General features: G+C 44.9%; 1 protein-coding gene across 1 annotated transcript in view; it reads right to left on the bottom strand.

The window, feature by feature from the left end:
• TBX15 (T-box 15) overlaps window positions 1–26389 on the bottom strand; it is a 133561-nt gene extending 107172 nt beyond the window's left edge. The window contains exon 1 of the mRNA XM_006861303.1: window positions 26185–26389. Coding sequence (XP_006861365.1) covers window positions 26185–26389 — 205 coding nt within the window. The remainder of the gene's footprint in view (window positions 1–26184) is intronic.
• Between the last annotated feature and the right edge of the window lie 1597 nt (window positions 26390–27986).

Consider the following 27986-nt stretch of genomic DNA (forward strand, 5'->3'; position numbering starts at 1 on the left):
TTTGCAGTCCAGCACATTAACCCACAGCACCACACCCATCCTACAGTGCCACACTAGGACTCTCTTGCAAATATGGTGGTGATGGTCGTTGGGTAACATGGAGTTGGTACAGTGCCCATATATGGGGTTTCCATGGCTGTAAATCTTTACAGGAACAGAAAGCCTCATCTTTCTCCTGTAAAGTGGCTGGTGAATTCATCCTGCTGACCTTGTGGTTAGCAGCCCAACAGGTAACTCACTATGCTAGCAGGGCTCCTTTGCTTGCAAGTATATTATTGCTGTTGTTTAATGCCGAGTTGGTTCTGACTCATAGTGAACCTGTAAAGAGTTTCCAAGGAGCAGATGGTAGGTTTTGAACCACTGACAATTCAGTTAGCAGTCCAGTGCTTATCCTACAGTGCCACACCAGACACTATTAAATAGTCAGTAAGACATGAGGAATTATTAAAGCTCTTCCATAGTCCTTACATATGGACTTTCTCCACTGTGAGTTCTTAAATGTCAGCTATGATATGTGAACCAAGTAAAGGCTTTTTAAAAGTGAAATTCACTAGCACTTAAACCTAACTCACTGGTTAAAATAAAGTATGGACTTACAGAGACTACTCAACATATCGGAAGAATTATTGCTGAATGTTTATGTCCTTGATAATATTTTGCACTTGTAGGTTAACAGGCTGATGTTACCAAATGATGAAGAAAAGACCAGAAACTCTAAGCATGGACTCATTTGAAGAGCTGGTGGTTCTGGTTTGGGCTTTGGATACTGGGTGTTGGTGTCACACATCCCAAGAGAAGCCTGTGGTGTGGATTTTGATGATGGTCTGCAGTAAGCACGGCCCCCCGAAGCTTCCAGTACATTACTCCTGTTTGTCCAGTTCCCTTTCCAGTTAAAGACACCAGGCCTCAAACTCAATCTTGAGGATCGGGAGCTAGAAACTTTTTTTGAGAAGTATAAATGTAGGTAGGATTAAAAATAATTATTGGTGCTAAAGCTGGTTGCTTCAAGCAGCTCACAATTGAGGAAATGCTGCAGAATGATTAGGTGGTCACTGAGGTGTGGATGTGGTTTTATATCAGCAAGATCATAGGCAAGTGTGGTGTCATTGGCTATGGCATTTGAAGACCAAATTTTACCATATGATTATATTTGGTTTACTATTTGAGTGTTCTTGGACCATGTGTGATCAGACAGCTATCTGAATAAAATCAATAATCATGAAAGTCAATGTAAAATTCCATCAAATGCTACATGGATTTTTTTTCTTAATATCAAGTCATGTATCTTTTGCTTTGACATATTAATAACAGCATTAAATGTATGTCCACCACTCGTCTATCAGTTTGTCGTACTGTGGTGGCTTGTAAGTTGCTGTGCTTCTGGAAGCTATGCCACCAGTATTTTAAATACCAGCAGGGTCATCCATGGTAGACAGGTTTCAGATGAGCTTCCAGATGAAGACATCCTAGGAAGAAGGAGTGACGAACTATTTCTGAATATTTAGCCACTGAAAACCTTATGAATAGTAGAGAAACACTGTCAGATATAGTGCTGGAAAATGAGGCCCTCAGGTTGGAAGGCATTCAAAATGAGACTGGGGAAGAGCTGCCTCCTCAAAGTAGAGTTGACCATGATGATGCGAATGGAGTAAAGCCCATGGAAGACCATGGGACCTTCATTTGCTGATGGGGCACAATTCAAAATGAAGAGAAAACAGCTGTAAACATCCATTAATAATCAGAACATGGAATGTACAAAGTATGAATCTAGGAAAATTACAAATTGTCAAAAACGAAATGGAATGCATAAACATCAATATCTTAGACATTAGTGAGCTGAAATGGACTGGTGTTGGCCATTTTGAATCTGACAACCACGTGGTTTACTATGCCAGGAATGACAAACGTCAGCTTGAGGACTAAGGTGCGCCTTACCCAAGCCATGGTATTTTCAATAACCCCATATGCATGTGAAAGCTGGACAGTGAATAAGGAAGACTGTAGAAGAATTGATGCTTTTGAGTTACGTTGCTGCCAAAAGAACCAACAGATCTGTGTTGGAAGAAGTGCAGCCAGAGTGCTCCTTGGAGGCCAAGATGACCAAACTTCATCTCTCATACTTTGGACATATTGTCAGGAGGGACAAGTTACTGGAGAAGGATATCATGTTTAGTAAAGTGGAGGGTCAGAGAAAAAGAGGAAGAGATGGATTGGCAAAGTGGCAGCATCAATGGGCTCAAGCATGGCAACAATTTTGAGGTTGGTCCAGGATCACGCAGTGTTTCGTTCTGTTGTGCATAAGGTCGCTATGAGTTGGACCGACTCTATGGCACCTAACACAAATATATGTCGGTTTTATCTTGAAATTGGAAAGGGTATAATATATCAAGCTGGTGAACGTACGTATGAAGAAGCTCTGGTAGCATCGTGGGTTACTTGTTGGGCTACTAACTGCAAGGTCAGCAGTTCAAATCCACCAGCAACTCCATGGGAGAACGATGAGACTTTATGCTTCCATAAAAATTTACAGCCTCAAGGCTGTGTGCTGATAGCCGGCGGGGCGGGCCTGTGCGGTGTATCCTTTGGTTATTTGATGATGCATGGAGGGGATTGTAATCATTGCAATGAAATGAAATACGATAAATTAAAAAAAGAAATTGCAGCCTCAGAAACCCTATACAAGGTTGCTATGAGTCAAAACCAACTCAACAGCACACAACCCCCACCAGGTAGGATTAGAAGGCCAATTTTAAGTTCTCTTACAATGTTGTTGTTGTTAAGTACCATCGAGTCAGTTCCAACTCATAGCAGCCCTATATAGGAGTGACTGGTGGTTTTGAACTGCCAGCCTTGTGTCTAAGTAGTCCAGTGTTTATCTTACAGTTCCACACCAGGACTCCTGTTTTACAGTGCTGTGTTGCTGTCGAGTTTGTTCCGACTCATAGCAACCCTGTATAGGGTTTCCAAGGAGCAGCTAGTGAGTTTGAAATGCTGACCTTGTGGCTCAAACCGACCGTGTGGTCCAGTGCATTATCCTGCAGTGCCACACCAGGCTCAGACTGGCTCAAATGTCATCATCAGTATATCACCTAGCAATGACTGTAACAAGATCTGGACACAAGAGAAAATATATCTGGAAGGATATGTCTTGTAAAACAGCAAAGAAGGAAGCTCAAATGCAACTGCTATTGGTCTATCAGTGAAGGCTTACATGTTGTTATGATGCTCAACAGGCTTCAGCAGAACTTCTAGACTAAGACAGACTAGGAGGAAAGGCCTGCTGATCTACTTCAGAAAGTCAGTCAATGAAACCTTACAGGTCACAATGGTCTGATCTGCAACCAATCATGGGCATGATGCAAGAGCAGGTAGCATTTCACTTCATTGAACATAGGGTCACCATGAGTCAGGGGTTGACTCCATAACAGCTAACAACAGCAAGGGGATTACTATCTGTGGCTATTGATCCTGATCTTCTGGAGCATGGGAAATCTGAAGGGGAGCCTATAGTTTCATTAAGAATTACGCCAAGGAATGAGTACTGAACTTTAGACAATATATACAAATACATTCCTTATGGGCAACATACACTCCTTAGGATGCACTTTAGCACTGAAGAGCCTCATTTTCCTTCAAAGGTATACAGAGTCCTTCGTGGCCTACATCTGAATGTTGGTGAGTTGTGTGCCTTTTCCTAAGTGGAGTTTCTGAATCACATTCACTTTCTAGAGAAGACCCAGAACATTCACCATGTGGGAATAATGGACTCACAAAAGACACTAGACATTTGACAATTTCTCTTGTCATTGGATATTTAAAACAAAGAATTGCCCCATTTTGGGACCCATGAACACATCTTGAGGAACTATTCTCATGATTCAAGATCAGGGTTATTCTGCTAGGGAAAGACAAACTCAGAGTCCTTCTGTTTGCTTATACATAAAGTACAGAGAAGTTTTCTTTTTCCACAAGTTGGAGCTCAAGACTCCAACTCACTCCAGGTCTGATGGTTTCCTGTGTAAGTTTCGTTCCCTGAGGTTCTCTCCATTGCACTGCCTTTAGAACATAACTATGTGTTTAGTATATCATTATGGCTCAGAAGCCACCGGCCCTGCAAAGCTCCCTCTGATATTGGGTCAGACCCAACAATCAGCCACCATCTCTGAGAATGATAACCCAGAGTCTAAAAAAGACAAGAATGTATACCTTTTCCTCTAAAACAAGTTCCAGTCACAGGCAAAATATAGGTCATAAGACAAAAAGGATGAAAGAAAATAGCCAAGGAAGGCTGGTGTCCCCCTTGACAGTGCTAAGTATTTTATCAATAATTTGGTGGGTACCAAAAAGTACCTGGCACTCTATGTATCTCTCTGCCCCTCCCTTTTCATTCTCTCTGAGCTGATTCTGAACTGCATTCTTACAGAGCAGCCTCACATTCCTCAACCCTCCATCCTGCTCAAAAATTACCTTAGGTTTCATAGGGTTTCCCCCGTTTCCTCTCCTGACAACCTGTCTTCTCCCCCATCACGGGGCTAAGCCTTCAGCTGGGACCGCCTGTCAGCTCACACGCATATTCCCCACTGCTCATGGGATGGAAAAGCCAGAAGAATTTCTCTGATTCTGCTTCAACTTAACCCAACTCTGCTTTCTCAGGCAAGCACATGCAATCTGTCTTTCATTTGGAGATATTGTTTTGCACTTCTGTATAACATTGGGGATTTTTCAGATTGCCTTTCATTCAATTTTTTTTCTCCCTTGCTGGGCAGGAAACAGAGGCTGCTGGACATAAGGCTTGAAACAAATAAGAAAAGATGGAGCTGAGTTACTCCCCCAAACTAATCACATCTCTAAACGCCAGGGCCTCCTCAGGATAGAGCTCCTGAAACAGACCCCATGCAGACAGAATTCAGCAATTTCTACCTACAAAAACACATTACTAATAGTATAATTTGCTATCCTTCCCTTCTTATTAAAAGTCTGCGGTCTTTTCTCCATTACAAATAGAGACTCAAGATTATAGAGAGATCAACCGACATGTCCAAGATCACACTTAAAGAGCAGGCAGCATCCTGACCCACCTCATGCTGGACCTATGGGACTATCTTGAAGCCAAATCATCTGTAAAGTGGCTGTGGTGGTCACAGAACACAACACTAGCATTTGACAACTACCAACTAGGTTTAACAAATGTTAACTGAATGGTAACGGGGATTCAAAGATGAGTAAGATACAGTATTCTCTAGAGTTTCCTAAGGGCTTATAAAATAAATACTCCTAAAAGCTAAATAAACTTCAAGGCAAAATGTGTTCAGTGTCAAGAGAAAAGTGTCAAGTATTGCTTTTGATAGTTCTCTACTTTCCCCCTTCTTCCTAAAACCAGTAGGAAATAGTGGAAAAGATCAGTCTAAAACACTGCATAGAGTGTGAATATGTATGTGTGTACATGTGCACAAAGATGGTCGGAGAACAAAAAGAGATGGCCAAAGCCAATGTCTCCCTGAGTACAGGCATAAATCACCCAAGAGTCGAAAGGTAAATGCTAACCTGATAGGACAAAATGAAGACAGCAGATGTATATCCTGCCAAGGAGAAAAGTACTAAAGCCAAATTACTGGCTTGTTGGTAGTATGAGCTGGGAGGCATTCTATGAAGCCAGAGGTAGGACAAGAACATTGTAGTCTTGTCAGGTTATTTGGTTATTTCAAGAGAAACTTCATATGCCAGCAATTCATTGGAGGCTTCTTACATTTTTAAGATCTTGGATAGCTGAAGATCTAGGTAGGACTCTCTTGTGACTAGAAAGTCACAGAAGCATAATAGCATCATTTTGAGAGAAAACCGTAGAAGATGCTTGCAATGTAGTGAATTATGTAATGTCTCTTCTAGTCATCGTCTTTATAAACTCCCACCAAAGGATTTTTTCCTGATAGGTCTAGGTAAGAGAAGGAGAGGAAAGATGCTAGTGGATTATATGATTCACTTGTGAGTGATTGGTAACACTTGGAAATCTAATGTGGGATTGGCCAGTGTTACCATCCTGCTGGATTTTAAATGAGCCATCTCAGAAGCAGGGGTCTAGTTACCATCAAAGAAGAAGAGCCAGGCCTGGACCCTGAGACGCCTGTATATTGAGCTGCCTTGACCCAGAGGCAGAAAGCTGTGAGACCAGAGAAGTGGCAGAGAAGCAGCTGCAGAGGAAAGAGCCAGAGCACGAGACAGAGTGGTGGTGGGCTTCTGAATCGACAGAGCAAGCAAAGCTGAGTAACTGTGGGCAGCAGGCTTGCTTACAGAATAGGGTACCTATAGGCACTTAATTAAGGAGCTCTGGTAGCGCAGTGGTTACGAATCGGGCTGCGAACCGCAAGGTCAGCAGTTCGAAACTACCAGCTGTTCCGTGGGAGAAAGATGAGGCTTTCTGCTCCCGTAAAGATTTACAGAACCGACTCCATGACACATAACAACAACAACAGGCACTTAATTGGAGGGACTGGGTTTGCTGACCTGAGTTAGAACCAAGTGCCTTCAGGCTGACACTTAATAGGAGAGTGGTGTGTCCTGTGAGCACTTATCAGCAACTCCAAAAGAGCTCTGTAACACTGCTTGGGCAAAGAAGGCCTGCCTGTAGGCATGGCTAAGGAGAGGTTGTCGAGACTAGAAGAACTGTGCCCTAAGCATTTTCTGATCCTGCATTGTAACCTGTTAACTTCTCTAATAAATTCCATAACTGTGAGTACAGCGCATGAGTTTTGTGTGGCCACCGTAATGAATTATGGGCCCAGTTTAGTATAGTGCTGTGGAAGGGATGGTTGGTGCCATGCTTGGCTTTTGTGTTTGGTTTGAGTTTTGTTTTTTTTTGCAGGCTCCTAAAGAGGAGGTCCCTACAACAGACTCCAAGTGAAGATGAAATCTGCAGCATGCAAGAACTTGCTTTCATTACAGTAACACCTGCAACTGTGTAGAAAACTATATACATTGTTTTCTGAAGTCATCCCATGTTTGAATGTAACCATCATGTCAACAATTATATCAAATTGCCCTTCTCCCTCCTGGAAATAAGGTGCTCTAATAGTGTAGTGGTTACAAGTGGGGTCGCTAACTTCAAGGTGAGCAGTTTGGAACTACCAGCTTTTCCTCAGGAGAAAAATTAGGCTTTCTGCTCCTGTAAATATTTACAACCTCAGAAACCCTATGCAGAGTCACTATGAGTCAGAAACGACTCCATGGCACACCACCACCACCACTACCTTGGAAATAATCCTGCCATATTGGTTGCTTAAGATAGAAAGTAGGATAAATTGTCTTAAGAAGGAATGTTAGAGAACGAACGAGGAGCAAAAGCAATGGCACAGAAAAGGGGGTCTTTAATCTCATTCTACTTATGTTGTTGTTAAATGCCTTCTAGTCAATTCCGACTCCGAACAACCCTATTTAGGGTTTTCCAGGAGCAGCTGGTGGGTTTGAACTGCTGACCTTGTGCTTCAAAGTCCAGTACTGATCTTATAGCACCATATCTGTAAGATCCCATTTTACATACAAGAGAGTGTTTAGCATTAACAAACAAATTTATTCTCTCACAGCTTGGGAGGCTTGAAGTCCAAATTCCCAAATTCAGGTCAGCAACTCTAGGGGAAGGCTTCCCTTGTTGGTTCTGGAGGAACGTCCCTGTCTCATTTCAATATCTGTGGGCCTGGTGTCACTTGGAGCTCTCCATGTGTCTTGGCATCAGTATTCCCCTAGGTCTAAGAAGTTCTCAGCAAGGAGATCCCCATGATCAAAGGACACACTCTGTTCCCGGCTCTTCTTTCTTAGTGATTGTAGGTCCCTCCCTCTCTGCTTACTTTTTTATCTCTTGTAGCATAAAATGTGATGCAAGCCACACAACAAGTAAGCTCCCTTTACATGGGACCAGGACTGTGACCTGGGTCAGGTGACTTAATAAGAGTGCTGCATCCCACTCTATCCTTGTTAACATAACAGACACAACTTAATCCTACCTCTTAACCATAGGCAGAGGTTAGGATTTATAACACATCACAGACTGGAGGGCAATCACATAATACTGGGAACCATTGCTTAGCCAAATAGACACATATATTGGTGGAAAGCAATTCAGCCCACGATAGACACTGAGGCACACAGTGGCTAAGTAAGTCATTTGCCCAAGATCACATAGACAGAACTAGATGACTGAGTCAGATCTCCGTGACCCCAAAACCCAGGCTCTTAAACCCACTCTGCAATGCTTTGGTCTCCATTTACTGTGCCAATTTCCCACACCAGGCAACATCTTCTGAATCTAGGATATGGAGGACTGGCCGCTTTCTATAACATGTTACCAAGAGAAGGTGTCCAATGCAATACAGAATTGGTACTAAATTGACAAGATGATGGATGAAAAGCCCTTCAAGAATCAGAAAAGGCAATGGGTGAAAACCCCTCAAAAGTCTTTATCATACATATGCCCCAAAATTATCCTTGCAATAAAGCCAGATCTGTCTTCTCAACACTCACAAGCAATGAGCTACACAGCTGTGGAGGCCTAACAATTTGGGCAAGAAAACAGACAGGCAAAGAAAAAGAAGAATGTAGTCAAGCCCCAAGGAAAAAATGTTAACATCCGGAACCAATTCACCCACGCAAGCTAGGGAACCGTTACACCCAGCTCCTCTCCATAACACCCCTCAGCCCCCACCCCAACCCTCCCTTACAAACACACAGCCTTGCCAGAGCTTGGTTCATTATTTGCTTAGCCATACAGCAATCCAATTGGCCTATGTCTGTAGGAAGCATCTCCCGCAGTACCACCCAGTCAGAATATCACAGAGATGCCTTAAATCTTTGTGATGTCACACTCTAATCTGAGTAATGCACAGTTGCACCAGATGGGATCTAGCGTTCCCAGGATTAATGCTGGTCATGCAACTAGTGTTCTGAATGCTGGAGAAAAAATGAAATGGCCAAGGCCAGGCTGGTTCCATAGCTTGTTGAAGCTACATTTCTAATTGAACAGACCAATTGATAAGATCCAGTAAACTACCCAAAATTGCAGTCTTCAATTCATTCTCTGCTACACTCTATATTTCAAAAGCTTGACTTCACATGGATTCCTTGGGGAAAGAAATGGGCCAAGAGATTCTATTGCTGCAAAATTGTATCAAATCACATCAATCAGTTGCCTGCAAGGCCTGGAGTTGGTGATGGGAGAAAGCAAAGTAAAAGGGAGATGGACTCTACATCTTTCTCTATTAAGCTTCTAAAAGCAGCATTGTGATCACTGGGCAGAACTTGGAAGATTACTCTAGACCATGTAACTATTGTTGTTGTTGTTGCTAAGTGCCGTCGAGTCGGTTCGGACCCATAGCGACCCTGTACAGGGTTTCCGAGGGTGTGCGACCCTGTACAGGGTTTCCGAGGGTGTAAATCCTTACGGAAGTAGAAAGCCTCATCTTTCTCCCGCGGAGCGGCTGGTAGTTTCGAACCGCTGACCTTAAGGTTCGCAGCCCGATTCGTAACCACTACACTACCAGAGCTCAAGAAATGCAATGACATCTTTGAGCCAGAGCTCAATAGGAAGGCCTTGTTTTTCCAGGTCTCACAGGTTTCCCACCTTTGACTGAACTCAATAGGAATGCTTTGTTTTTCCAGGTCTCACAGGTTTCCCACCTTTCTATTGCTGCCTATTAGTGGAAAGTATTTGAGATTTCCTTCTCTGACGGGTTTCTGCCTTGCATGGATTCTGGCTTCCGAAGGCTGGCTGTACATTAATGCTGAAGTCCATATGCTGAAATCACGGGGTGTGTCATTCTCTTCAAATGTCCTCAGAGGCAGGATATTTGGTGTGGGAGAAAAAGTGGTAGAAAGACAATGAACAGGTGCACTTCTGAAAAAACCCTGAAACCGACTGTTCAGTTTCTGAAACTCACTGCTGGGACCACATCCACATACAGCATGACAAGTAAAGGAGCACAAGGCCTAAGTGTTTACTGGATTGAGAGATTTCTGAAAATAATGAATCCTATACCAAACAAGGCTGCTCCAAATAGAGCTGTTACAAAATAAATGAATCTGAGCAGTCACTCAGAGGTTAAGTTAAAGCCAGAACTCTGCGAGCGAGTGTCCTTGCCATGGGTCCACAAGGCAGTTTCCTAATCCTCAAGCATTAAAAAGAAGCCACTGTGGAAATCAGAATCTCTTCCTTTGTAAATTCAATCCATGGCAAAGGGATTTCAGCTGTGATTGCTGAATTTGAAATTTTAAAAAAAGCAACAGTATTTAGAAATGCAGGAATTGCTCAGTCACTGCAACTGATATGTTTCTAAGCTGTTCCATTTTGAATCAATTACCAGTAAGATTCCATCCATCCCATTGTGAATGGAGAAGAGAATGGATAAAGCAGAGCCATTAGAGTTTCCCTTGAATTTCACCGCATGAAAAGGATGGGAGGGTATTAGATCAAACTCAGTGGGTAGCCACCTCATTTCAAACAGACATTTGTGAACTCAGGCGATTTTTTTTTAAAGGCAGGTCAAGTTGGGAAACTTGCATGTGCTCCATTCCAAAGATCATGGCTTCGAAACTCCATGCTGCATCACTGTCTCATCCTGGCCTCTACTAGAAGGTTTAGAGAAGGCATCTAGGAAATCAGTCTGATGCTCCTTCTTCAAGGACTAATGACAAAGGCTGCTATGAGTTGGAACTGACAGCACTTAATAACAGCAGCAATAGCAGGCCAAGGAGTCCTGGTGGTGCTGTAGCTCTGAGATGAGGGCAAGGTCAACAACTTGAACTCTGTAGCTACTCTGTGGGAGAAAGATGAGGCAGTCTGCTTCTGTAAACATCTACAGCCTTGGAAACCCTACCGGACAGTTCTACTCTGTTTTATAGGGTCTCTGCTTTCTACTCCCATAAAGATTTACACTCTCGGAAACCCTATACAGGGTCGCTATGGGTCGGAAACGACTCGATGGCACATAACAACAACAACAACAATGAGGGCCCTACGGAGTGCTGGTGTGGTGCTGTGGATTAACGTGCCAGACTGCAAGGTCAGTGGTTCAAGCTCACCAGTAGCTCCTCAGAAACACTATTACAGGGTCATTTTGGGTCAGAACCGGCTCAATGGCACTTAACAACAACAACATGAGGTCCCTATAAGGTTCTGCTCTGTCTTATAGGATCGTCTGTGAGTCGGAACACACCTGACAACAACAGGGTTTCTTTTTGTTTTGTTTTATTGACAAGAGCAAAAGGCAGAGATCCAGAAAGAGTAAACAAGCTCTCTCTTATTTATGATTTAATCATTGCTGTTTGTGGGACAGCACATGGCAGTTCCAATTTCTCCCTAGAGCACTTAAGAGTCATCTACAGGTGCCTGGAAAGGTTGGGGGGGGGGCGACTGGGGAGGAGGGGAGAGATGGTCAGGAGGAGCAATATGGCCTAATGATGGATGATACTGACTTCGCTGTCAGAAGGGGCTAGGCTTACATTGTTGTTGTTTTTTTTATGTTTTATTGTGAATTATGTGATAGTTTACATGGGAGAACATTAGTTTTACATTCATTCTATTGTATATAATCTCACTGCCATGGTTACAGTCCCCTCCATGCAATCCTTCCCCCGTACACCCCAGGTCTTCAGCACACAGTCGCTCTCCCTCTCTGGATCTAAAGTCTCCAGCTGCTCCATGGAAGCAGTAGCTCAAAAGAGGGAACAAGTCCTTACAGCAAGAATCATTCCCACCCCCTCCACACACAGAGTAGATAGGGATGGGCAACTTGGACATTGGCTACCCAAAATGGGGGGTGGGGGGCTACAAAGGCAAGAAGTGACTGGCTTACAAACTTTCAAGAGGGAACCTAGATCCAGAGGGCCTGGAGGAAGGTAGAATCTCCAGTGAGTAGTATTCAATCTGACTAGGCAGGGCTGATGCAATGAAATGCAGACGGGTCTCTTGTGATACAATAGTGAATACTTGTTATCAGGACTGATTGTGAGGGTCGGAAATGTAAAGGTAGATGTTTTATAGCAAGGAGGGGAGTGATTAACTTTTCAGTCTAGGAGCGGAGGTTCCTAGGACCTTCAAGGGAGAAGAGCAGAGAGTAGGCTTACATTTTGAATGGGTTATTTAAAAGGCTTGAAACCTTGGGACCATGGGCAAGTTATTTAATCTGCTTGTGCCTATTTCCTCATCTGTAAAATGGGAAACAATTACCACCACCACCACCACCCCGCCCCAGGATTATTAGGTGGGAGCAATGAAAGAATGTGAATACAACCATCAGCATAGGGACTTGGCACAGAGTGTGCCCTCAGTCCATGAGAGTTATTATTGGATAGGTGCCCCTGGGTGGTGTAAACTGCCAACTGCAAACCACCCAGAAGCACTTGGGAAGAATGGCCGATGATCAGCTTCTGCTCTTTTGTAGAGAACAGTGCTACACATGAGGTTGACAAGTATTTGGAACAACTTCACTGCAACTAGAATTTTTTTGTTTTCTCTGTGTGTGTACATTTTAAGTTAATGCTTTGAAGGTTGAAGAAGATACTGTCCTAGTAGAAGAAAAATGTTGGCTGGTAAGTCTGTTTTGAAGACTGAGAATTAGATTCTAGTCGGGGCGGACTCTCTCCCCATCTCTGGAAAAGAGCCTGGGTGCTTCTGATGAAGGACTGAGGCTGCTGTCTGAGGGAAGTAGAGGGAAGGACCCTTTCTCTGTCCTTCTCAACCCTGGGAAATCATCTCTTCCTTCTGCTGATGGAAAACAATAAATACAGGTATGTGTAGCTTAATGTCCACAATGATGTTGTTGTTAAGTGCCACTGAGTCAGTTCCAACTCATAGCGACTCTGTATAGGGTTTCTGAGGAGTGCTTGGTGAGTTTGAACAGCTGACCTTGAAGTTCAAACCAACTTTGCAGTCCAGCACATTAACCTGAAGCACCACACCAGAACCCAATATCCACCATTGTTATTGTTGTTAGGTGCTCTCAAGTCAGTTCTGACCCATAGCGACACTGTATAGAGTTTCCAAGGAGCAGCTGGTGAGCTTGAACCACTGATCTTGAAGTTCAAACCAACTTTGCAGTCCAGCACATTAAACCACAGCGCCACACTAGGACTCCAATACCCACAATAGGTTCTGTGAAATAAGACATTATATGATTTGGGTGCTGTAGAATACCATTTAGTATATAAGGGGGCTTCATGGAACAATTCTATTTTCCATGAGGTTTTTGAAGCCCTCACATATATGTATGTCTGTATGTATTTTTATACACATATATCTAAGTAACCCCGTGTGAGCTGTTCTGGCTCTCCTTTCATTCCTAGAGGCTTGTTGTTGTTGTTGTTAGGTGCCATCGAGTCAGTACCGACCCATAGCAACCTTACGCATAGCAGAACAAAACACTGCCTGATCCTAGGCCAACCTCACTACTGTTGCTACACTTGAGTCCATCAATGCTGCCACTTGGCCAATCCATCTCGTTGGGGGTCTTCCTCTTTTTCTCTGACCCTCCACATTACCAAACATGATATCCTTCTCCAGCGACTGATCTCTCCTGACAATATGTCCAAAGTATGAGCAATGAAGTTTGGCCATCCCGACCTCCAAGGAGCACTCTGGTTGCACTTCTTCCAACACAGATCTATTTGCTCTTTTGGCAGCCCATGGCACTTTCAATATTCTCCTCCAACACCGTAACTCAAAAGCATCAGTTATTCTATGGTCTTCCTTATTCACTGTCCAGCTTTCACATGCATATGAGGTTACTGAAAATACAGTATGAAATTTGTACTTGCAATTAATTGGCTACCCCAGGTGAGGGCACTCTCCAAGTTGTTGTTGTTATGTAGTGCCGTTGAGTCGGTTCCAACCCATAGTGACCCTGTATAGAGTTTCCAAGGAGCAGCTGGTGAGCTTGAACTGCCGAACTTGCAGTTCAAACAGCTTTGCAGTCTGGCGCATTAACCCACAGCGCCACACCAGGACTCCAAGTAGCCCCTAGGAAACTGGTCAGAATAGGAAGCCCTGAGGGGCAGGGTGGAGCTGCCACAGCCCAGCATCTCCCAGCTGGGCCCGGCACTGACCAGCAGGCAACCAAGCAGGAGCCAAGTCTCCGCTATACAAGCAAGTCCTTCCTCTCTACCCGGACATATATGAATATGGTCAGATGTTGCACTAACAGATGTATGTGCCCAATACCTGTAAACAAAGTCTGGGTGTAAGAACTTAAAAGAGAGAAAAAAGTGATCAAATTCAGGCTTGTTTTCTTGAAGGAAGTAATTACAACTAGGACAGCCAGATGTGGGTTCTAACACAATATCTACAGCTTTAGCTGTTTCTAATAAAAAACAAAACAAAACAAAAAAAACCCAAAGACTTTCAGGTCTCTTCTTCCCTAGGACTCAGCTTGGTCTCTTTACTCATTTAATTCAACCAAGCAACACAGGCAACACCTACCAATTCTTTACTACAGCCTTAATTGATAGGTGTAAATGGCTCATTTTGTCCAATATCCTGAGGATATTAATTAATTAACAGGCTTCACAAAGACTTTGCAAAAATGAATCTTCCTTATTTCCTGTGAGATAAAGTCTGACCTTTTGAGGATTCCTGAAGTCTGGTGTGGCACAGTAGCATAAGCACCAGACGCCTAACCACAAGGTTGGCAGTTCAAACCCACCAGTCGCTCCTCATAAACCCCAAACAAGGTTGCAATAAGTTGGAACTGGCTCAATGGCACTTAACAACAATAACAAGCAGAAATATTAGAAATTGAATCAAAGAGAATCATGCTTCTGTTATTTCACTTGTTTACATAAAGAAAGATCCCTCTGTCCTCTGAGTGCCAAGTTCCTGGGGAGTTGGTAAAGTCTCCTAGTCTCAACCTCTGCCAATCCCTTTTCCTGCCACATGACAGCTCACAGATCTCCACCCTTCGACACTCATCCTCCACCCCTTCTTCCCTCAGTGCTTGCTCAGGTACTGACGTTTTGCTTCATGGAACCCTGGTTCTCAACAGCCCTAAAGTTATATTCTACTTTATTGGCCATACAGATCAAGATTCTATACTCTGTTCCTAACCATAGGCCATAAACAAACTGATGATACTGAATTAGATTCAAATGTTCCAGTTAGAGCAAAATATTAGCGAAGAGGGTGGTGACTGCTATAGATTACAAGTGACAGCACTGAGGTTGAGTGACTGTTTAATTGATACTGATTAAACAGATAGTTTAATTGAATTACCATTCATTCCAGTACTAATAAGTACTGTGCTGAATCCTTTTTTTTTTTGCTTTGTTTTCCATATTTCATTTAATCCTCAGTGGTTACGAATTGAATTGGGCTGCTAACCTCAGGGACAGCAGTTCAAAACTACCAGGTGTTCTGTAGGAGAAAGATGAGGCTTTCTACTACCATACAGATTTACAGCCTCAGAAACCCTATGCAGGGTCACTATGAGTCAGAACCGACTCCACGGCACATAACAACAACAACAACAACCACCTTTTGAGGAATACTTTTATTTTTTCCAATTTCAAAGATACACAATGGGAGTTAGGAGAGGGTATGTGAATTGCCCAAGGTCACACAACTAGTAAGTGTTGGTACCAAGTGTCAGACAAGGTGGTCTCGCCCCAGAGACCTGAGCTTTTAACCACTTGTTACTGTTCAGCATCACTGAGTTGGTTCCGACTCATAGCAACCCTGTATAGGGTTTCCAGGGCTTTAAATCTTTGTAGGAGCAGAAAGCCTCATCTTTCTCCCAAGGAACAGCTGGTGAGACCAAACTATCCCACATGACTTACCCATTCATTACACTGAAATGGTAAAAATTTTAGCAACCATCTCATAAGAGTATTAAAACGTTTGTGGGAAAATGAAATGAAAAGATAATGGAATTTTTCCATGAATTGTTTGAAGTCCTCACATATACACTGGTGTGTGTGCACATGCACACACATACACACACAAGTAGGTAGGTCAGCAGGTAGATCACTTAGCATGATGCCTGGCAGTGTTCCATAAATGTTATTATTCTTGTTGTCTTTTCACTATCATTATATTATTATATTTATTAAATACTTGCTATGTGCCAACCACTTGTACTAAGCTCTGGTGGTACAAAAGCAATGAAGACAAGGTCTTTGCCTTACAGCAGTTTCTAAGATAGGAGAGAGAGATAAGGCTAGAATTTTCCCAAGCTCCATTATGACAAGCATCTGCGTAGGGGCTGGGTTTATGCAAAAAATGGGGACATCAAATAAAGGTGGGAAACTGCTGCTGCAGAAGTCAGTAAGGAAATAAAGTCTCACACGACAGAAACATGAGAAACCCTCTTAGGTGTGTGATGAGCCCAGTTGTGTATCTGACCCTGACTTCAAGTTCAGAAGCTATGAATAGAGGTCTTGAAGGCTAAGCTGTCTTCTGATGTATCTTGTTGACAAGCGTTTTGCCTGTTACTAAGTCATCCTTTTAGCAGTCTCCCATCTCTGCCAGATCAAGATCTCAGCTTAACAGACTAGACAAGGAAAACACTCACTAGTGCTTTCAATCAGCCTCAAGAAGGAATGGGGGTTTTTTGGGGGGTCCCATCAGTTCAGTTCATCATTGATGATTTTACTATTTATTCTCCATCCTCATTTTTCAAATTTACAGAGTTTCCCCACTTATTTCTGTGAAGGACACAAAAAAGATGTTCAGAGCAAAAATAATGCCACAGAGCCCTTTCAGCAGGAGGACTTGTGCACTTTTACACAAACAACAACAGGGTACAACAAACACCAAGGACTGGAAACCACTGACCCAGGAGTTCTGAATATGTGATATCAATCCCAAAACATTTTCAAGAGTTTTATGAAAGACTTTAATTCTAGATCATGGCTTTTCTTTGGGGGGGGAGGGGCTGTGTTACTATTACTGCTACTTTCTACAAATGCACTAAAATTCCTCGTATTCCAACAAAGCAAACAGTGGGTCATGTGATGGGCAGGAGCATTGGGAGAAAATGTTAATATTACTATAATAATAGTAATAGTTAATAGGAATGCAGAATCTTGAAGCTCCAGGGGCCTCAGATGTCATTTGAGTCTGTCTCCCTCATTTCACAGACCAGGAACTGAAGCCTTATTTGTGGTTATGAAACAACTTAAAAACTTTTTTTCTTTTTTTTTTTTTTTAAAGCATTAATATGTCTGCTTATATTCCTGGTTCCAACATTAATGTCAAAGACAGAAATAGAATCTAGGTCGCATAATACATGGGTATAGTATAGAATATGAGGGCCTGTGTTGAAAGCTTTGAAGTATAGTGAAAACCTGTAGAATTTCCACAAAAGCAATTAAGGTTTCTGGAAATGTTTTACAAGTTAGTATTTCTCTGGTAGAGTCCTGGTGTGGAGCTATAGGATATAGCACTGCACCACAAGGTCGGTTTGAACCACAAGGTTGGCAGTTCAAATTCACCAGACGCTCCTTGGAAATTCTATACAGGGTCGCTATGAGTCAAAACTAATTCAATGACACTTAACAACAATCTTTTGAGAGAAGATTGCCAGATTTTTTCTTCTGTAGAGTTGCTGGTGGGTTTGAATTGCTGGCCTTTTGGTTAATGGTCAAATACTTAATCATTGTGCCACCAGAGAAATTGTTAAGTGCGGACCATCCCTACTCATAAAGACCCAAGGAGCAGGTGGAGAGTTTGAACCACCAACCTTGTGGTATTTATCCTACAGCACCACACCAGTATCCCCAAAATTATCATTGTTGCTGAGTGCCATCAAGTCAGTTCCAACCCATAGTGATCCTGTATTACAGCCTTGGAAATATTATGGGGCAGTTCTGTATGTCCTTATACAGTTGCTATGAGACAGACTCTATCCCATGCACACAGCAACATTTCTCTTCAAGCTTCTTTATACTATTTATTTCCTAACTAAACTATATATGTTTTCTACAAATTGCACAAGCATACCCTAGTCTTTCCCAGCCCTTGCTGCCAAAATATATAAATAAATGAAAACTTAATAAAATTATTAAGTTTCTGAAATGAGGAAGCTTTGCCAAACCCAGAGAAAAGGTTGCAGTTCTCACATTTATTGGCACGATTGCTCATCCTACTTCCCTGTTAAAATCAATTCTCCTTCCCACCCCGTCAAGAATGAAGTCTTTAAACCATCCAAGTCACTTAACCGCTAGGCTTACAATTCTGTGCCCTGAGGCCTGCATATGATTGACCCCCAACAGAAAGGAAACTTAAGGACCAGAATTTTCCTCTCAGCTCACTAAGTCCTAGATGGCTTTTCACAGAATGTGATGGTAAAATGAGGTGTTTTTTTTTTTTCACCTACTTAGTGAGCTTAAATGGTTTTTACCTCATGCTTTTAACCTCGCTCCGGTAAACAATGCCCAAATTCGGTGGAGGAGGGGGGCATCGCTGCCCTTATTGATCCTCTAATGTGCCCGGGGAATCTTCTGCATTTTAAACCCACCAACCAGATGACTCTCCTTTTTGAAAAGACCTTCTACAATATTCACTGACCTTAGAATTACCCATTTGGAAATGGTTAGGGATTTAAAACGTTCTTCAAACCAAAGGATTCTTGGTTTCTAATTGCTAATGTTTGAAGTCAGTTTGATTCATCGGAAATTTGTTCAGCCTGATGAAAGCAAAATCTCAAAATCCCCTCAGGGCTGGAGGTGTAAAATCTTTGGGTTCAGTTTCTGGCTATTTTGTTTGTTTGTTGTGATTTTTTAATTTTTCCTGAATTTTTTGAGGGAGGTCTTCTTCTACTAAGGCCATACCCACTACCCTAGAATTCCCATATGACACAGGATGTAATTAGAGCCGAAAAGGGAACCGCTAGCCCTTGGGATGTCAAACTCCCTGGTTTCAAAGGCCCTGCGGCTAACCGGGTCTCACATGCCTTGCAGAGTCCGGGCCAGAGTGGGTGCCCGCTGCTCCAAGACTGGCAGCCAGGCTGCGCCTGCCTCCGACCCTTCGGCGCGGCAGAGGCCTAGGGTAGCGGCAGAGAGCGGGCAGATGTTGCCGCTGCCCTAGTCGCTGATTTGCGAAGGTCAGCAAAGCTGGCATATTTTCCCAGAGAAGGGTGCACGGGAAGAGATGCAATCACAGTTTCTGCCGCCCTGAAACGTCATCTGAAAATTTTTAAGAGGAAGAAAAAGTAGATCTTAAGAGAGAACAGGATGTTGGGGGTGAGGAATGGAGGGAAAGGGGAAAATAAGGGTGAACTGTTTTCCCAAGCTCTACTCTGGAACTTTAAAAATACCAGGATTCCTGGCAGGGGGCACTAAGAGGAGGCATCCAGCGGTGGTGGTGGCAGTAGCAGTGTTAAATGCCCTCGAGTCGGTTCTGACTCATAGCAACCCTCTATACCGTTGCAGAGAAGCGGAGCAGCTGGTGGATGAGTTTGAACCTCAGACCTTTTGGTGAGCAATCCATTGCTTATCCTACAGCGCCGCAGAAGAAACAATTGTGGTTCATCCAATTGAGAACTAGGCGCTAAAACTCCCAGGCACCCAGCCTGGGAACCTCAAAAGATCCCTTTCAAAGGGAACTCTACTAATATTAGGAGTATTTTAGTTTTTAAAAGAAGGTTGAATTAGGGTATCATTTGTATAGTTAAGATTAGGTTCAGCTGTTTTGTTGTTGTTGTTTAATCTTCCAATGTGTGTGACTTGGGAAACAGCTCCTTTGAACCTCAGTAACTGTAGAAAACACCCTTATAAGAGGACCAATAAGGAAAATGTTTTTTGTATGCTGTATTTCTTAGGTATCCAGTTATGTTCTGCAAATCACAATGTTTCTTATGTTGTTTTTATAATCATTATTATTAGCCTAATGTCTCTTAGCTACTCTGCTCACTTTCTGCATGAAAGAACGTGAAATTACCCTTCAGAATAAAAAACACCATTATATCCATCCAAAATGAAGATGACATTATTTGTCAAATTAAACACCAGATTTAGTTAGGAAAATTTTGTCTGGTATTTTATCATAGACTTTGGTCAAAGCCACCAGTTAATTTGAGAATTAAATGAAAATGCCCAGTAGAAAGAAGTTGCAAATCTGGAAATCTTTATAATTGTCAAATGACACCCAGAGGTGACAAAATTTCTGAACTCTCAAATTTTTAGGTGTTTCCAATTTGATAAAACTGGCTACATACACAGAGAGAGATACACACAACAGCAGTTTATTTTCTCTGAAATATTACCTATATTGCATTCTGAGCTGTTGTTCATACATAAAATTGTATATAATAAGCATGCACTCATGTGTGTATTATATATATATATATATATATATATATCCACACTTAAATATAAATTTATATATGAAGGGCAGAGCTAGACACTGGCTGATTTCTAAAGTATCCAATTAAAAAGTAATGGTGGCAAGGCGTTTTCACTGCTGGTATCAAAAGCTTATCACCAGTTTGTACTCAGCAAAATGTTCTGCCTCAAAGTGAAGCCACTAATGGTGCTGAATAAATGTTGATTGGTCATCACCAGTTGCTTGAATCCCCCCACCTCTTCCCATTTCACAGCAGGACTCCCTACCAAGTCTCATTTTCCACTCCAGACACTTAGAGAAAGGGCCTCACTTAAATTAATGAATGATTAGCCTTCCCCAAACAAGTGTAAACAGACCTTGATTTATAAATTTGCTAATTGCTGTTCCCAGTGCAGACCCCCAACTATCTCAGTCACACAGCACATAAAATTCCAGGCTCACTAGAAACCAGAAAAAGCAAAGTAAAAACAAACTACATGGATGAGAGAGAAGGGGGAAAGATTCCACATTCCACCAGTTCCCTACTTTTCCGTGGAAAAGTACACCAAAAGGTTAAAACATAAACCTCAGCTAAAGAAAACTATTTACATATTCTCTCCTTCCGAACCACTTTGGATCTCCTGGGAGTAAGAAAGTAATAACCAGCTACACCCTCAGAATAACCATTTGATCGATTTCTGCATTGCCAAAAAGAAACGTGAAATGCCAATCTGCTCTTTATTCCCATGCAATTTGCACTGTTCGGCCGTGCTATTTTTTATCTATAGCCACTAAGAGAGGGAACTCATAAATTTAAATAGGAATCATTTTTCTCCCTGGTGTGAGAAATAACGTTCTTTAAGAGTCCATGTCAATGTTTCAAAAAGGACCTCTATCATTAATATTGGTTTTTTGGCACCAGAGGGAAAAAATGTGATATTAGTAATTCCCTTGGAGAAGCTTAGATGAACACTAAATTTCAGTTTTCTGGGCCAAAATGTATTTGTCCCTCTCTCCTTTTAACCTAATGTGAAGGATTAATGATGAGACACTACTCCCAATATTTTTCGTTAGAGCCCCCAGATTAGGCATTTCACTAGCTTTAATGCCTTCTATATTAATTAAAGATAATTTCAATTAATTTCATGTAATAATTAAAAGATGTTTATAATGCCCTTTGAAGTATTTGGTATTGGGAGAGGATAATCAGGAAAACGGCAGCGGTCTATTTCTGTGTAATTTCAAGCCGAACTCACTAAAATTTAATTCCCACTTCGTCTCTGCATGAAAATTTCCCCATGAACTTTTCTTTCCTGTAATTTCACTTATAAAATCGGAAAACCCAAAGTGGTTAGCTCTGAGCACAAATAGAGTCTTCAATAAGAAAATAACGTTGGATGATGAGTGGAAGATCGGTATTCAGAATCACTGCGCCCAGCTGTGTGCTCTACTCTATCCCAAACAGTACAGTCTTCCTTTGGTGCACCTTAGGCCTTTGTGCGTCTTAGAGGTTGTCCGTGGTGCAAAGGTGGGCGGTGGAACCGAGCGAGTGACTTCCCTGCCCCTGCGAACGGAGAGGCCCTGTTCGCCTTCCTGTTAGCGGGTACCTTCCACAGGCATTACACAGGGCTCTGTAAAAAGACTCCAGCTCTCACCCCATCCCCTGTACTCCCACTGCCCTTCAGCAGTTTGCTGTTGTCATTTCTAAGGGATGGAGAGGATTCGAATCCCTTCTCTCTGCATGCTGGATTCTATTGTGACATCGCTCTGGGAACTCAATTCTACACAGAACGTCTTCCCAAGCCTCCCTTGCAGTCAGTCGTCATTGAGATGCACTTTCCCAGTCTCGCGCGCCCGGAGAGCAACTAATTTGGTCTCTGTCCGACCACCGGGAGAAACCATCCCCTTTAGAACAAACCATTCCCATCGGCCAATGACAAATTCAGACTTAGCCTCCCCGCCTCCCCTCTCTCTCCACACAAGGTCACTTACGAAGGAGCCACCTCCACGGAAGACCGTTTTGACCTGGCAGGCAGCAGTCTTGCGCGTGTGCAATAGACCTCACACTTGGCTCTCCGCTCTCTGACCCACACTGGTTCAGGGGCGCACGCACAGACGGGACAGGAGATCCTCACTAGGGACCCTAGCACAGGCAAAACTTGAATGCCTCAATCCTGTGCTACGCACAACCTGGCTGCCATTTAACCCTGGCTGCTGTCTGCCCCACACAAGCAGATTCTTCCCACTGCCCTCAAGTTCATCACTCCGCGCCTCTCCTCCAGTTACTTAAATAACAGTAAAGTTACTTGTTCTGTTTCCACCCAATAAGTTCCCTATTGGGGACTTGGGATGGGTGTCAGGATTTAAATCTCAGTGTTTTACTCTAAGCTATAAACTGGCAGTTGATCTCAACTAACTCTAAAAAAGAAAGAAGCGGCCTAAAGTAAACGCGTTTTCTGCGCGGGCTTTTCTTTACTAGGCGTTGCACGAGTGGCGGTACACCAGGGTACGATCGCCCGACGTGTGCGCGCAGAGTGACGATTTGCCTTCTTGAGTGTGGCCACCCGCGGGCACCGCCACCTCTCTAGAACTTAAGGGTCCGCCTCGGCTTTGGGACTCTGGGCAACGAGCTCTGGTAAAGGAAATCCTTCCGCAAAAGGTTTGAATTATTTCACGCCGCGGGACACCAGGCCTTGGCCGGGCTCATCTGGAGATCTGGGCCGGAGAAGTCCAACCCAGAGCTGGGGAGGCCCGTGGAGCCGAGGCAGGCTAGGTCCCAGCGCAGATGGCGCCGCCGCATGCCTGAAATATACTTCCAAGGTCGCAGTCAGAGCAGCTGTTTTGGACCAGGCAGAGCGAAAGTTTCCTTCGCTGCTGCTTCAAGGAAGGCGGGGGCGAGCAGGCCCGAGAGCCTAACTCCTGGGAGATTGGTCTCGAGACCCTCCCCAGACTATGAGCACTGAGTCCTAGCGAATGTAGGCGTGGGCGTGATGAGAGCGCGCCACTCAGGCCCCTCTCCAAAAACCGGCGGGCCTGGAGGTTTTGGGGGGCAACGAGACTGGTGGAAATTTTCTAAATACATACTGTGTGCCCTCTGACGTGTGAATGTCTACAGCGCCGGGCTGCTTCCCCCGCTATTGCAGGTTGGCGCCCCAGGCTGTGGGCGCTTGGACGCCCTGTCCTGACGCGGAAAGAAAAATGACCTGGGGGTGGGGGGCGCACGGGGGCGAGGAAAGTCAAGTCTTCGAATAAAAACGAAAAGAAAAATGTGACTCAGGTTGTCTGAGGATCCCTGAAGTCACTCGGGTAATGCGGCTGAAAGCTGGGGGGTACTAGTCAGAGAAAGGTAATGGTGAGAATGTTCAGGCGGGTGTTAAGTTTGGATTCTGTTGTGTTTTTCCTTGTCCTGTCTGGTTATCCACCTAGGGAGACGGAAGCGCGAGGTGATTCCAGTCCCCTCTGCGCCCTCATCGAGAAAAAAAGCCAGTTTAAACAAAATCTCCAAGCCCAGTGGGGCTGCCTGCCCTAGGTTTAATGAATCCTGAGTCCACCTCCTCCTTTCACTCCCCCCAATATACACAACTTTAAATGTGGCCTTGTGTTTACTAGGGTGCTGTGTTAGGGGAAAAAAGGGAATACAAGGCCTAAATCGAATCCCTAAAGTGTAGTCTTGCCTTGCTCTCGCCACTACCCTGTCCCTGTGCACCGCGCTGTGGTGGAAGGATCCCGAAGTCCCACCTCCTCCCCTCCCCAGAGTCTCCACACCATTGCACCCTATTTCAGAAAGATCTTTTCTGGATCTATGTCCAGGCTCCTAAGACAGCCTCAGCCACTGTGGGGCTTCAACTTGGTGATCCCCTTGGTCCCACGGCGCGGCGAGGCCTGGCCCTAGCCCGGCTCCACAGAAGGCCTGCGAATGCTCTCTGCTTTCTGCTCCTTCCTCTTCCCGGGCCTTGGACCCACAAACATATTTCGTTCCCTCTCTAATCCAAACGCCCATCTTGCCTTTAAATAATTTTTTTTTAATGATATAGATAATGGGAACAAAACTCTCAGTTATGTAAAGTTCTTTTATGGAAGTTCCTCCTCCCTCTCTCACTCTGCCGCCGAGTGGAAAGGAGTGAAGAGGATTCTGGAGACGAGAATCTGCGTTCCTACCCCTGCACTGGTCTCTCCTTACTCGGAACCCCTCACTTACTCCTTCCAAGAGCTAAATCCTTGATTTAAGATCCAGTGTGTGGGTCCTTTCTAACTTGAGATCCCAGAAGGGCAGGGGACGACTTGGGGCCTCCCAAGAGAAAAGTTCCGGCGAACAGAGTGTCTGCCACGCGCACTAAATTAGTTCAAACATTTCTGTCATCTAGAAAATTCGCTATGAGTCGGAACCGTCTCCACGGCACTTAACAGGAACAACCCTCTCAAATAGTGTTTAGTCATAAGGCTTGGAAGAACGTTCACTGACTGAAGGTCCTAGCGAAATTCTGACTACAGATAAATACGGTGAGGAAACAGGGTCTGGCGAGAAAAAGGAAAACACATTCGCCACGCGTTCCTTTCTGGATTGCCCACGCACGGATTCGCGTGGACAGGCACTTGCATCCAAATACAGGAAAAGTCTTGATCGGACGAAATCAATCTCCTTTTAATTTTCTTTTCGTCGACTAATAAAAATAATTCCCCAACACTAATCCAAATACCGTAACTGGCCACAAAAACACGGAAAATTCATAAAACCCTGTCTCTGCAGGTCACCCGCTAATCGAGTTATTATTAGCCTCAGGAGCATGGAAATTGAACTGTCACTGCCGAAAGAGAAAATCTAAGCGACAGCTGTCCCTCTTCGGGTCGGCCCGTTTTCGGGCTGGGATCCCGGGCTGTGTCCCCAAACTCTCCACCCGGCGGCCACCCGATGGCCAGGCGGGTCACCGCCTCCCTGGGTTTGTCCCCGCGGTGATCAGTGATTGATCGTAATCTACTCCCCAATCCTAGCTGGGTGAGTAAAACACCTCTAGTGTGGTTTTAGAAGCTGGGGCTGAAAAGTTTCTGAAGCCGTCAAAGCAAGTTGCGAGCGTTGTGAGCGCGCGCGCGCGCAACATTCTTCGGACAACAGCTGTTCCCCGGGGCTGTTTTGCACAGTTGAACTCTTGGCACTAAATACTATGCGTTAGGTTGCCTCGGCGTACAGTTCTATTAAAATACAGACATCGACAACTCATGTGCTTTTACGTACGTGCATACCTAAAATGCACATATTGCGCAGAGATCCGAGATACAAATGAATCGCAAAACAAGCTCCCAAAATACACACAGAGATGGTGTCTCCGGCACAGAGTAGGTGCCATTCTAAGATTCTCTAACATCCATTCTTGTTTCCACAAACCCCAGCAGAACAGAAATATAAGCACGTTCACGCTCTCCGGAAACTGGGGAAACACAGCAAGTTGTGTCTCAGAAAAGTTGGTGGAGGAAGGGCAAGGACCCGGACTGCATACTAAAATGAGTATTTACCAAGACTGGAGACAGGGGTGTCAGGGCCTAAAACTGCTCCCGTCAGACGGGAGCTCTGGGAAGTTAATCTGGGCTCCCCTCCTTTGCTTTAGACCCACGCCCCTCCTAACCCCCAGGGGCCTGTAGCTCTTCAACTGCAGGCACACAACAGGCCTCCTTGCTCGTGTTGGCGACTAAAATACGGGACTCCCACCAGTCCCTTAAATTGGTGCCGGCGAATTTAAGGAGATCCGAGGCATTAGCGAGAAAGAAAGGGAACCCGCATTGGAGAAGAGCAGGATGTTAGGAGTCAGGCTTCCCTCCTCACCACTCCGCCCGCCGACTGGCTGCTCGGCGTCCCCACTCCGCCCGCCTCCGGAGCTCCAGCCCGAAGCACTCACCCGGGTGGGGCTCCAGGCAGTGCGCGGCCGAGTCCTCGGTGTCTCCGAGTGGGCCCGCGGGGCTCAGCGCCTCCATGGACAGGTCTAGCCCCTTCTCCTCCCAGTCTCGCAGTTTCCGCTTTTTATTTGAGCCGATTAAGGCTTCAACGGAGAAGGCATGTGCTCGAGAGCTCAGGGCGACTGCAGATCTTCTCCTTTCACTCATCTTAGCCGCCCGCACCCTGGCCCCCGCTCACTCCGCTACTCCTCAGGAGCCCGCTTCCTCACGCTCCGAGCGCCTACCGGGCTGGGCCCGGGAAAGGCGGCGGCACTGTGACCCAGGCCGAGGCGGCGGCTCCGCGGGATCTCTATACCCTCCTCCAGGGCCCTCCCCCGCCCTCCGTTGCAGGCTCCGACAGGCGCCCCCAGCTGTCCCAGCCGCTAGGAACGAGCGCCGGGAGCGCCTCCCGCTCGCTGCTAGAGCGCCCGAGTCCCCGCTTCCCACCCACCGGGCGCTCACAGGCTATGCCGACTGGACTTCATCTTTTTTTTATTCTCTCTCTCCCCTCCCTCTCTTTTTCTCTCCTCCCTCTCTCTCTTTCTCTCAATCTTCCCGTCTTTCCTCTGATCCAAACTTCTGGGAAACTTTTTTTTCCCCTCTAAGTTCCTCCCTTCCCAACGAGCTGGGGGCAGGCGGTGCGCTCCCTTCACAGGGGCAAGGGAGAGGGAGGGGGGAGGAAGAGAAAGACCGAGGGGGGGGGTAAGCCAGCCCCCAACCAATGGCAAGAAGGGAACAGGAGAAACCCTGCGAGCACAGGCCAATGAGAGGAGGAGAGAGACTGAGGCTTCGGTCAGACCTCGGCGCGCCGGCGTCCCCGCGACACTCCAGGACCCACGTTAACCCCTGGCTTCCCGGTCCCTGAATGAGTTCTCGTGGAGGGTGAGGGGAGAGGACTGAAAGCTGAGGTCTGATCTGCGCTGTAACAAACTCCTGCAAATCCCCAAGTCCGTACCTTTTCCTCCGAAATCTGCTTGATCTCACAGACGCTGCAAATCCAGTCATTTTTAGGCAGATCTGGAATTTTGGGGTCCTGTCCAAAAACGTTAGAAAACGACTCTGATTATCTTGCCTGCCCCCAGGTGCTTTTAGACCTGCTGGTGTGGCCCGATTTCCCCCCACGCAGGTTCTTACAATTCCGTAAGAGCGTTTTCTAAGCAACTATGGTTAATGCAAAACGAAAGGAAACAACGCAAAAAAGTCCTTTACTAGCCAGGGTCTTTAAGATCCAAAGATCGCTTTCTCGCTCCAGCTCTACCCGATAGAAAAAGACGCTGCCCTTGAAGCCAAAGGTGGCTGCGCAGAGCAAACCTTGCGCTCTGCAGGCGGGTCCCAGATGGGCCCGCACGCAGAAAATTCTCGCATTCCCTGCGGTACCGATACGTTGCCTGTGGGCCGCGCTGCGCCTGCTCTGGGCGTTTTTGAGGAGAGGCGCTTGACCGGCAGCCTTGACAGAAGAGAGCTTTTCCTTTCCTTCAAACCCGGTGACCTCAAGAGTCCTCGGTTCTCCCCGCCCAGCTGACACCCTCCCATTAAAAAGAAAAGAAATCTTACAGGACAGTGCATTCATCAGGAATTTCTAAGGAACTTAAAATTCAACAATCGTGGACATTGTTATTTTCCACACCCTCTCCCCAGGCTCAGACTGGAGGAGAAGTCGGTCTCTCCTAGCTAGGAAAACGTCTCGGGTTTCGCGAACCACGTCCTAGCCACAGCCGGAGCTTCCCGGTTCCCAATGCCTTAGTCTAGACGTTTCAGTCCTCCT

The sequence above is a fragment of the Chrysochloris asiatica genome, unplaced genomic scaffold, assembly GCF_000296735.1.
Source record: "Chrysochloris asiatica unplaced genomic scaffold, ChrAsi1.0 scaffold00042, whole genome shotgun sequence".
Lineage (NCBI taxonomy): Eukaryota > Metazoa > Chordata > Mammalia > Afrosoricida > Chrysochloridae > Chrysochloris > Chrysochloris asiatica.